The sequence below is a fragment of the Pelobates fuscus genome, chromosome 9, assembly GCF_036172605.1.
Source record: "Pelobates fuscus isolate aPelFus1 chromosome 9, aPelFus1.pri, whole genome shotgun sequence".
In the NCBI taxonomy this organism is placed as follows: Eukaryota; Metazoa; Chordata; class Amphibia; order Anura; family Pelobatidae; genus Pelobates; species Pelobates fuscus.
The window spans coordinates 26,246,651-26,259,120 of record NC_086325.1 but is presented as its reverse complement, the minus strand read 5'-3'; the positions used below and the strand labels follow the sequence as shown (position 1 = coordinate 26,259,120).

The 12,470-nt window shown below is 39.4% G+C and overlaps 1 protein-coding gene across 1 annotated transcript; it reads right to left on the bottom strand.

Moving 5' to 3' along the window:
- Positions 1-10,697: 10,697 nt before the first annotated feature.
- Positions 10,698-11,645, bottom strand: LOC134573621 (olfactory receptor 5AR1-like). The gene has a single exon (XM_063433405.1). The coding sequence runs from the start codon at positions 11,643-11,645 to the stop codon at positions 10,698-10,700; it is 948 nt and encodes a 315-aa protein (XP_063289475.1).
- Between the last annotated feature and the right edge of the window lie 825 nt (positions 11,646-12,470).

The window sequence follows — 12,470 nt, the reverse complement described above, 5'->3', positions numbered from 1 at the left end:
CGATATTCTGGTGCTATTATATTAATGAGAAAAAATCCCTACCTTTCACTCCTAGACCCTCAATTCATTGTTCTGTTGATTTTCATTATGATTCACCAATTAGACACAACTGGTTGAAGCAATTTGTACTTTCATTGTGACATAAAATCATGAGCATGCGTGAAAATATAATGAAATATGACAATGCAGTAATTTAATCCAATTTGATCAAGCAAATTAATATGCAATTTCCACAGAAATCAACTTATGATTATCATAGAATTTATTATTCAATAGAATGCAACCAAAATCTGGCAACCATGTAGCCGCTGCGTCATAATTACTCAAGAATTTATTATCAGTAATATGCAACCATCAATATTTGGCAACCATTTATTTTTTTACATTTATTATTGTTCATCGTAGAAGGTACATGACAGTACATGCATCAATAAATAACAATTTCACAATCCAAAGAGATATCTTGACAATGAGATGCACATACATAGTCATTAAATAAAACCTTGTTAACATTTCTAAAAGACAGTATGAAGGGCATTACCAAACAATGGACAACAAAATGAGATCAAAGTAGGATCTGTTGCTACTGGGGATTTAATATAGATGTAAAAGATAGATGTAAATAAGCGCCCCCACTTTGACTACCATGTGACATCATATTGAACAAAGTAGAATACGGGGGTTTGTCTTACTACAGAGAAGTCTAGCACAATATATCTAACATCAGCGTTTGGATGAGAGTATATGCTGCTATTATGAGCTTAGTCGGAGTGTCAATGTAACATAACTTTCTTTTGTCAAGAGTGAGCCAACTCGGATGAACTTGGTAGATTATATAACACAAATTTGTGTTACAGGCCTAGAAAAGGCCTTTTGCTGTCAGGGGGAGGGGGAAGGGGGAGTTGAGAAACGATATGGTAAGGCATGGTGTGGTACCTGCGGGTGTCCCAATACCACCAGATACCGTGGGCGTCTATATTCCCAATCTAGAAATCTGCTTTGCCTATAATCTTTAATCTTTGACTCTCCTCCCCAATGACCAAGTCATCGGGGAATACTGTGTCAGGAAATTGAAACATTGATGGGTTTAGGAGTCCTTTGCAAGGGTCCCGCCTATATCACGCCCCTGTTTTGGGGTATGTAGCATAAACATCAATGAGGGTTTCCAGACTTTGTTGTATAGTGCGTATTTGTTAGTGAATGAGTAATTAAGTTCTTCAATAACTCTCATCGTTTTTATTCTTTTGAACTATTCTCTTATTACATAGTTCCATAGCTGAAAAGAGACTTGCGTCCATCAAGTTCAGCCTTCCTCACATTTGTTTTTTGTTGTTGATCCAAAAGAAGGCAAAAAAAACAGTTTGAGGCACAATTTTGCAACAAGCTAGGAAAAAAAATTCCTTCTTGACCCCAGTTATTATCCTACATCGAAAGATTATATCCTTGAATATTCTGTTTTTGCTAGTATGCATCTAGTAGCTGTTTGAACATCTGTATGGACTCTGATAAAACCACTTCTTCAGGCTGAGAATTACACATCCTTATTGTTCTTACAGTAAAAAAACCTTTCCTTTGCCTTAGATGAAATCTTCTTTCTTCCAGTCTAAACGCATGACCTCGTGTCCTATGTAAAGTCCGGTTTGTGAATAGATTTCCACACAATGGTTTGTATTGACCCAGAATATATTTGTATAATGTTATCATATCCCCTCTCAGGCGACGTTTTTCTAAACTAAATAGGTTTAAATTTGTTAACCTTTCTTCATAGCTGATATGTTCCATTCTTTTTATTAATTTTGTAGCCCGCCTCTGCACTTTTTCTAGTGCCATAATATCCTTCTTTAGAACAGGTGCCCAAAATTGCACAGCATATTCAATATGTGGTCTTACCAGTGATTTATAAAGATCAAAATGATATTCTCGTCCTGAGAATGAATGCCCTTTTTCATGCATGACAATACCTTACTGGCCTTGGCCACTGGTGATTGACATTGCACATTGTTGCATAGTTTGTTATCTATAACAATTCCCAAGTCCTTTTCGTGTGTTGTTATCCGTAATTCGCTTCCATTAAGGGTATACATTGCTTGTGTATTCTTTACGCCGAAGTGCATAACTTTGCATTTTTCAACATTAAATTTCATCTGCCATTTGAGTGCCCAGTCCCCCAGTCTATCTAAATCCCTCTGCAGCAAAGTAATATCTTGCTCACATTGTATTATTTTACAGAGTTTTGTGTCATCTGCAAACACTGAAATATGACTGTCTTCAAGATCATTTATAAACATGTTAAATATAAGGGGTCCCAGATCAGACCCCTGAGGGACACCACTTGCCACCTCTGTCCAGCTTGAGAATTTACCTTTAATGACAACTCTTTGTACTCTATTTTTAAGCCAATGTTCTACCCAAGAACAAGCATTTTCATCTAGACCAATTTCCTTGAGTTTGAACACTAATATATTGTGTGGAACTGTATCAAATGCCTTGATATGTTTTGTTTACATTTGGTAGGGATAAGTAAGTTTGCTGCTGTGAACAAATTAGTGATAAAAATACATTGTGGCTTAGGAATTGGTAATGGGTACAGTAAAAAGAGCATATTTTTATAGAGTACTTATATTGTTAGTTAATAATACAATTTATTTCCAATAGTCTTCATGGGGCAAGACCACCATATATGTGCATCATGAGGCAAGACCACCATATATGTGCTGAGGTGCCTGTCTCTCAAGTGCATCTCCAACACTTGTTAGAGACAGTTGGGTAGAGGTTATGAATTTTTTCAGGAGAGTAGTGCCATCTTGAGACTCTTTTATAGTTAGCTTCGATTATGTTGCAACTAATAGAGGTAGTGTGTATTTGTGTGAAACTTGTTATCCATTCAGTGGGTGCTAGTAATGAATTGTGTAGGTACTTGGCACATACGTCCATGAGTGAAGGTGGTGAGTGTTTTTGGTCACTTTGTAATAACTTATAAAACGTAGATAGATTTAGACTTCAAGTTTCTGGTTTGGCATTGGGTTTTGAAAGTCATAAGTGGACGCAAGTAGTCCGTGAGGAGTGTATCTGAATGATTGAAGTGGGACAGTTAGGAGTAAATATTGATTGTTTATTTTTAACAGGTTAGATAGTGGTTTCAGAGCGGTATCGTTAGGACCAAGCTTAGAGTTAGGTACGATGAGTCATGGAATGGTTTGAAGTAGGTGGCCTGGAGGTAAGAGGGGGTTGTAAGTTCATGGGTATAGGGGCGATGGGTGTGGAGAAACATGGGGAGAGTGTCTACTTTGGTTCCATATTTTTAGAGTTGGTATTATTGTGGGGTGTGTTAGCTTGGAGTAGTATAGTAGTGTTTGTCCATGTTTATACCACGGAATTGTAAATGATGGTGCCTTAAACATAGCAGTCTCTAGATTTGTCTATTGTTTTTGTGGTTGAAAACTGGTTCAGTCATATATTTTGCATAGCATGATCGCTTTGTAATAGAGTTCTATATTTTGTAATCCCAGTCCTCCGCTAAATTTGTGCCAGGTCATTGGATGTGTGTTTGGACCAGATAAAAATGGGGAAAATGCATCAAATGGATGTGTAGAAAGTTTTAGGGACTGTGATGGGTAGGACCTGCAGTAGGTACAGTATTTTGGGGGGGACATTCATTTTCAGGATGTTAATTCTACTTATCCAACTAAAGTGGGGCTTACTCCAGGATGTTAGATTGTGTGGTATTTCTTGGAGAAGTGGTATGTAGTTAAAATCGTAGAGTTTGGAAAAGTAATTTGAGATTTGAGGTGGACCCCCCAGGTGTGTATGTGAAAACCCACAGACAGGAGTTCAGCAGTCCATCCATTAATTCCATTCTCTTTCTTTGTCAGCTAATTTAAGATCCACCTTATCGGGTAAATAACCAATAAACTTCTTAAGCGGCATTAAATATGAAAATGAATAATCATATAAGATTATATATAATAATTTAATTATTGTTAGTTCTTTAGACAGTAGGGGACACTTCTGATTAAGGTTTAAGTTTAACCAGCTGAAATCTCATCAATAGTCATTTTTTATAAAAACATTAAAACAATAGTCTGTTATTACTTATCTTTGACCTATTTAGCTACTTTAGCTAAAAATGAAACTAATTCCCATGTATTAGCACTATATAAGCTAGCATTTTGGGGCGAGTCTTCTTATGAGCACAGCTGTGTTTTAAAACTTAATGTCAATGTATTAAAACAATGCTGTTGTTTTTTTTAAAACCTGTTAATATGTATATGTAAGGATTAATAAAATGCTTGCATACTTGTGTATCAGTTAAAGGGACACTATAGTCACCTGAACAACTTCAGCTTAATGAGGTTGTTCAGGTGAGTGCTACAGCTACCCGGAGCCTTTTTCTTGTAAGCACTGTATTTTCTGAGAAAATGCAGTGTTTACATTGGAAGCTTGGAACACCTCTTGTTGCAGTCAATCAGACGGCCACCAGAGGGACTTCCGAGTTCAGAGGCCCTAAAAAGGCCTCTCGTCCGATGCATTCTGGGTGAATGCATCAGACGGGCTATCAGCACACAAAGCACTGTGAACGCGCTTTGTGTGCTGATAGCCTGTCAGCACTGCTGCGGGCGTGGCTTCAGCTGACAGCTTCAGCTTCAGCTGACAGCTGAAGCCCGAACCCACAGGGAGCTGACTGTCCACAATAGTGGTTGAAGGGGGGGGGGGGGGGGGGGAGACCTACTCTCCTTCCCCCCCCCCCGGCCCCCACCGCTGTGCGGCGGGTGGGGGCCCTAAAATTATCAATAAGGGGGGGGACCTACTGTCCCCCCCCCGGCCCCCACCCCTGTGCGGCGGGTGGGGGCCCTAAAATTATCAATAAGGGGGGGACCTACTGTCCCCCCCCGGACAGTAGGTCCAATAAGGGGGGGACCTACTGTCCCCCCCCGGCCCCCACCCCTGTGCGGCGGGTGGGGGCCCTAAAATTATCAATAAGGGGGACCTACTGTCCCCCCCCCCCGGCCCCCACCCCTGTGCGGCGGGTGGGGGCCCTAAAATTAAAATTATCAATAAGGGGGGGACCTATTGTCCCCCCCCGGCCCCCACCCCTGAGCGGTGGGTGGGGGCCCTAAAATTATCGATAAGGGGGGGGGCCTACTGTCCCCCCCGGCCCCCACCCCTGTGCGGCGGGTGGGGGCCCTAAAATTATCAATAAGGGGGGGACCTACTGTCCCCCCCCGGCCCCCACCCCTGTGCGGCGGGTGGGGGCCCTAAAATTATCAATAAGGGGGGGACCTACTGTCCCCCCCCGGCCCCCACCCCTGTGCGGCGGGTGGGGGCCCTAAAATTATCAATAAGGGGGGGACCTACTGTCCCCCCCGGCCCCCACCCCTGAGCGGTGGGTGGGGGCCCTAAATACAAAGGGGGGGGGGACCCTAGTTAACCCTCCCCCCCCCCCCCCAAAAAAAAATTATCTCCCTACCTACCCCCCTCACCCTAAAAATAATGAGGGGGGGAACATTAACTAAAAACCTGTAAAAAAATAAAAAGAGATAAAAAAAACTTACCATTCGATGTTTTCTTTCTTCTAAAATCTTCTTTCTTCAGCCCAAAAAAGGCCAAATAAAAATCCATAATAACCGACGCAATTAAAAAAAAAAAAAAAAAAAAACCGAGCGCAAAAAAAATAATCCATCTTCACCCATGGAGGGCTCCGCGCAGACTGAGCTCCGCAGGGTGGGCAAGGCTTATAAAGCCTTGCCCCGCCCTGCAATTAGGCTAAGAACACTCTGATTGGTGGGTTTAAACCAATCAGAGTGCTCTTTGTCATTTTACAAGCGTGGGAAAGTTCTTTGGAATTTTCCCACGCTTGTAAAATGACACAGAGCACTGTGATTGGATGGATTTCAAGCCATCCAATCACAGTGCTCTGTGTCATTTTACAAGCGTGGGAAAGTTCTTTGGAATTTTCCCACGCTTGTAAAATGACACAGAGCACTGTGATTGGATGGCTTGAAACCCATCCAATCACAGTGCTCTGTGTCATTTTACAAGCGTGGGGAAATTCCAAAGAACTTTCCCACGCTTGTAAAATGACAAAGAGCACTGTGATTGGATGGCTTGAAATCCATCCAATCACAGTGCTCTGTGTCATTTTACAAGCGTGGGAAAATTCCAAAGAACTTTCCCACGCTTGTAAAATGACACAGAGCACTGTGATTGGATGGCTTGAAATCCATCCAATCACAGTGCTCTGTGTCATTTTACAAGCGTGGGAAAATTCCAAAAAACTTTCCCACGCTTGTAAAATGACAAAGAGCACTCTGATTGGCTCAAACCCACCAATCAGAGTGTTCTTAGCCTAATTGCAGGGCGGGGCAAGGCTTTATAAGCCTTCCCCACCCTGCGGAGCTCAGTCTGCGCGGAGCCCTCCATGGGTGAAGATGGATTATTTTTTTTTGCGCTCGTTTTTTTTTTTTTTTTTTTAATTGCGTCGGTTATTATGGATTTTTATTTGGCCTTTTTTGGGGCTGAAGAAAGAAGATTTTAGAAGAAAGAAAACATCGAATGGTAAGTTGATTTTATCTCATTTTTTCTTTTTTACAGGTTTTTAGTTAATGGTCCCCCCTCATTATTTTTAGGGTGAGGGGGGTAGGTAGGGAGATATTTTTTTTTGGGGGGGGGGGGGAGGGTTAACTAGGGTCCCCCCCCCCTTTGTATTTAGGGCCCCCACCCACCGCTCAGGGGTGGGGGCCGGGGGGGACAGTAGGTCCCCCCCTTATTGATCATTTTAGGGCCCCCACCCACCGCTCAGGGGTGGGGGCCGGGGGGGGACAATAGGTCCCCCCCTTATTGATAATTTTAGGGCCCCCACCCGCCGCACAGGGGTGGGGGCCGGGGGGGGACAGTAGGTCCCCCCCCTTATTGATAATTTTAGAAAGCGAGCTGAGCTGTCAGTCAGACAGCTCAGCTCGCGAACGCGCATTCCGCGCACATGCGCGGTAAAGCGCTCAGGTTCTTCATAGGGCGGCATTCAATGCCGCTCTATGAAGAACGCGATTGGTCCAGCGCGAAGCCGTCCCATTGGGCCCCGCGATTTCGTCATTTTGACGAAAAAGGGGGCGCGGCCTAGCGGGGAGCTCGGCGCTGGAACGGAGGTAAGTTTTTAATATAAAAACACCGATTTTTTTTTTTTAATTAATGAAAGTTCATATAAAAGCAAGAAGGAAGGCTGGGGGACCTGTCTTTCTTGCTTTTATATGGTGACTATAGAGTCCCTTTAAATATCTAATATATCAACAAATACATCTCTGATATTTTAATACATTAACAAATTCATATCTAGGCATTATATTACATGTTTATATATTATATAAGGTTATATATATTTAAAACTAATTCCACAGAAGTCCTACTAAAAGTGGAAAAATGGAAATGGGCAAGTCCCTAAAAAACGATAAGGAAAGTTTCTGCAAAATTGGACAAAAACTTTATTTGACGCATACAGATAAGTGTTACTTCTCAATATTCTATGTATATGAAACAGTGATATCTGTACCATGACTTAATGCAAATAAAAAACCCAAAAAACAACTTAATTGAAATCAGTAGCATTAAAGGACTCAAATAATCTATAAAAAAAAAAAATTATAATAACTAACCCATCACCTAACAAAAGAAAATATATACATTTGGAGTCTCCTAATTCGATCTCATGAGATTAGGCCTATGAAGTGAATATAGGGAGGACATATGTTTATAATCCCACAAAGGAAAAGCCCAGCAATATAAACCACGATTGATCCTTAGAAAAATAGCAAAGAGCACTGTTACAAAAAATGGGGCTTAATTAGTGTAGATACTCACTGGGAGTCAAAATATTTGTCTGTCTTGATATACTTGGGGTAAGTATATATCAGTCGAGTCTCTGTAACACTTACAGTAGTAGTGATTAGGTATAAAACCAGGAGATTTGGGGGAAAGTTTAAAACAAACCCCCCCAAAAAAACTAATGAAAAATGAAGAACATTTATTTTTATAGGATAACTTCTGCTTAATGCTAAAAGGATATATTGCAAAGCATGTCGCCTCCTAATACCACAGGCTGGATCTCCGATATGAAATGTATCTGAGAGTGCTACCATGACTTAACCACTTATTTACTTTACATTATTCAAGGCTCTCCTATCAATGGGTAAAAAAGTTGAAGGTAGCTTTGCAATTACACATCCCAAAAAATCGGATTATAGCTAGAGACTCCTACAGACAAATCGCCATCACCGACGGGCGTTGGGTAGCTTAGTTGTTTTTACTTTTTCACTACTACCGTTAGTGTTACAGAGACTCAATTAATATATACATACTTACCTCAAGTATCAATATATCAAGACAGACTAATATTCTATCTCCCGGTGAGTATCTACACTGATTAAGTAGCATTGTTTGTAACAGTCCTCTGCGTTATTTTTCTAAGGATCAATTGTGGTTTATATTGCCTGACCGGGTCATTCACCTTTGTGGGAATATAAACATATGTCCTTCCTTTATTCAATCCATAAACTGAGATCTAATTAGGAGACTCCATATGTATATATATATATACATATATATTTATATATTTTTTCTGTTAGGTGATGGGTTTATTAATATTTTTTTACTGATTATTTGAGTCCTTGAATACTACTGATTACTATGGATTTCAATAAAGTTTTTGTCCAATCTTGTAGAAATTTTCCTAATCATTTTTTAGGGACTTGCTCATTTCCATTTCTCCTCTTTTAGTAGGGGTTCTTTGGAATTAGTTATTATTCTCCAGCGCTCTGTGGGTTTATGCCCTTGCAAGCTCCCCAACATGACCTATTGATCCTCTATAGGGATCAATGTATACATTATTTTTGTTATATATATTTATACCTTATGAATCATATGACTTTAAATACCATATACACTTCAAGGCATATTCATTTAGTCTGTACCAGACAATGAGATCTTGTACAAATGTGCACAGTTGTATCTACGTAGATACAAATTGTTTCATCGGAGCTTGCTCTCACCAAGAGCCATTGAAACATTCACCATCTTTGTGAGCATTTCTTAATTCTCAGCTAAGGACAGAAAAAAAAGAAATGTCATTCTTTTGGGAACTCTACAAAATGGCAGTGGTTCTGCTTTGCTAAATGGTGCATTGTGACAATTTAGCCATTTTATCCAAAATGTCTGACAATGCCCGGCTTTAGATATATTTAAAGAAGAAGGTTCGACCTCCTCATTAAAAATGTAAATTTCGCCAAAAAGGTTCAAAGTGATTTTCCATTTTAAGACCAAAGTAGCTGAACTAAAAGCATAATTGACTTAGAGAATTTTTCCAGTTTGGCTATTTTGACCTTAAATTTGAAATGTACTTTGCATTCACTTAGAATTTTCACTTTAATAAATAACCCTGCCAAAGTCATCTGATGGTCTCCATTAATGAGTGGTCCAAACATGGACGGAGTTAATGTCACTAATGCAGAAGTATGTTCAAAGATAAAGGATACCACACTCTCACAGTGAAAACCAGGTGCATCAAAGACCGGGTCGGCAAAACCCAATTTAGTAGACATTAGTAGAAAGTAGGTCCCGGCACTCAAGGTTTCCTCAAACAGGCAGATTTATTGAAAAATTAATGTGCAACGGGGGTCTCTGTCAAGGCTGAAACGTTGCACATTCAGTTTTCAATAAATCTGCCTATTTGAAGAAACCTTGAGTGCCTGGACCTACTTTCTACTAATAATGCAGAAGAAGGAATGTTTAATGATCTTTACCTCTCAACTTGACGTAAAGGGGCACTATGTTTAGTTGACTTTCTAAGATTTTCCGTCTCTGTTCTCTGAATTTTGCTCTTTGAATGTCCTTGTATTCTACCTATAGGTTACCGCAGCTACTATCCAGGATATAAATAATAAATTTGGAACAACTATTTCTATAATATTGTATCTTCTATTCTTTATTATAAGTATGAGAAGTTATCATCTTACATTCATTGTCTGTGTAGTTGCAGGTAATGCATTTAGAATGTCTGGGTAGATGCCACAACAGAAACTCAACTTTCAATGTTTTTTTTTTTTTTTAGCTATTAAGATATTTATTCAAAAACATTTTCACAATAGAATAATTCCAAAATACATTATCAATAAAATCATGTACAATGCTGCCTTTCCTTATTTTCTATCATGAATTCCCATTGCAAGGTCGTCATTCTCACAAAAATTTAATTTTTTGTGCTCCATGCGCTCAAGAGGTAGAACATCAGTCTTCTCTTTAGGTAAGCATTCATTTTCAAAATGTTTAGCGATCTGTCTTTCTAATAGGATCTCCTCCTCCTTTTAACATTTGTCAACATAATATTTGGTTAAAACTGTATAACATATACACTATGAAATATATCGTTATAAGCCATATAAATATTCCTAGGAAGATTTAAAAAAACAAACAAAATAAAACAAGAAAAAAAAAGTCTCTAACATGATAGACTGAATTCACATTGCTCCCAGGGTACCATGCTGCATATGCAAAAAAGCACAGGCATTCTCTTGTTTATACTTCCAACCTATTTCTACAGGTTACTGCAGGTTAGACGTTTAAGTGAAGACTCAATTTTTACCTTGGATATGTAGATAATACATAACAGTATATTTATAATTTCAAATACATGTGTATTTTTTGTCTTTAAATCAATACATTAGAGCCACATGACAATATCTCAGCATACGTCTGGCAGAGGCCTGTACATCTTTATTTTTTAAGCTATAAATCAGTGGGTTTAGCATGGGAACGGCAGCTGTGTTAAACATAGAGAAAAGCTTATTATAGTTCAACATGCTTGCTGATGTTGGTACCATGTACTGACAAACAAGAATAACGTACAGAATGATGACAATTGTAAGGTGCGAAGAGCATGTGTAGAAGGCTTTGCGTCTCCCAGTGTTGGTCTTTATTCTCATAATGGTGATAATAATGAAAACATAGGAGGTGAACGTGAGAACAAAAGGAGTGAAAGTTGATAGGAGGACACCTTCTGTCAATATCACCAGCTCTAAACTGGAGGTATCACTGCAGGAAAGTTTCATTAATGGAGCAATGTCACAAAAGAAGTGATTGATTTCAATTGACGAGTAACAGGAAAAGCTTGCTAGTATGAAAACAGGTGGAAGAATCTGCACGAGACTCCACAACCAACAGAACAAGGCCAATAGACAACAAACTTTAAGGTTCATAACCGTACGATATCTCAGTGGGTCACAGATGGCCACGTACCGATCATAACTCATCGCTGTCAGTAACAGCAACTCGTTTCCAGACAACCATAAAAATATACACACCTGGACCATGCAAGCCAAGAAGGAAACTGTTTTATCGCCCGATATAAATATAGCAAAGATCTTATGAAGAGTGACGTTAATGGCAGACACGTCAAGGACGGAGAGGTTACATAGGAAAAAGTACATAGGAGTGTGAAGATGTGAATCCCAGCAGACGAGCAGAAGAATGGCTGTGTTACCACCAAGTGTGATGAGATAAATCAGCAGAACCAAAAGGAAGATCAGAACCTGGAGCTGAGGTATATCCGAGATCCCCTTAATGATGAAATAGGTCAACACAGTCTGGTTTGGCTCTGTCATATCTGAATATGCATGCTGAAAGAAAGAAAATTACTGTATTACTGTGGCTTATTTTACAGTCTTTATTAAGATTATTCATTTAGTTGTTGAATATACATTTATTGGCATTTACTTCCAAGTTATGATGCCAAAAATTTAAATGATAGCAGGTCAGTTAGACTCTGTTGTTAATGGTCTGAATATTATATAACCTTACAATCCCCCTTGTCTCCTTTGTTTGACACTCCTCTCACCCAGTTTGATCTATGAATGTATCCTGCTATTTTGGATTATTGAGATCAGCTACTAATTACACATTTCAATGGCCTAAATAGAAGCAATCAATAGAATGCTATCAATGTGGTCAACAGCAGTCATGGTTACTGCCAGTTTAATAAATAGGACAGAGAACATTGACCAAAGTATCGGCACCTGTAACCATTGAACTTAAAGGACAACTGTTGTGATGTTTTACTTATCATTTTCTGAAAGTTTATTACATTTATTGATACTTAAAAAAAAAAATTAAGATGTGTATTGAATTTTTTAAAGAAAATACCTTTTATCTCGCTGAGCAGCCATGTTGAGTCATGGTCTACTGTTATTTGACCAACTGCTGCTCAACCTAACTTACTGGCTGCGTTGATTGCTCTGTGTAAAACTGCAGCAGCAGTAAGTTAGGTTGAGCAGCAGTTGGTCAGATAACAGTAGAGTCTGACTCAAAATGGCTGCTCAGCCAGATAAAAAGTTAAAGGAACACTATAGTCACCTAAATTACTTTAGCTAATTAAAGCAGTTTTAGTGTATAGATCATTCCCCTGCAATTTCACTGCTCAATTCACTGTC

Bases quoted from the DNA above. Each gene is read 5' to 3' on its own strand.
- LOC134573621 (XM_063433405.1), bottom strand. From the start codon at position 11,645: ATGACAGAGCCAAACCAGACTGTGTTGACCTATTTCATCATTAAGGGG.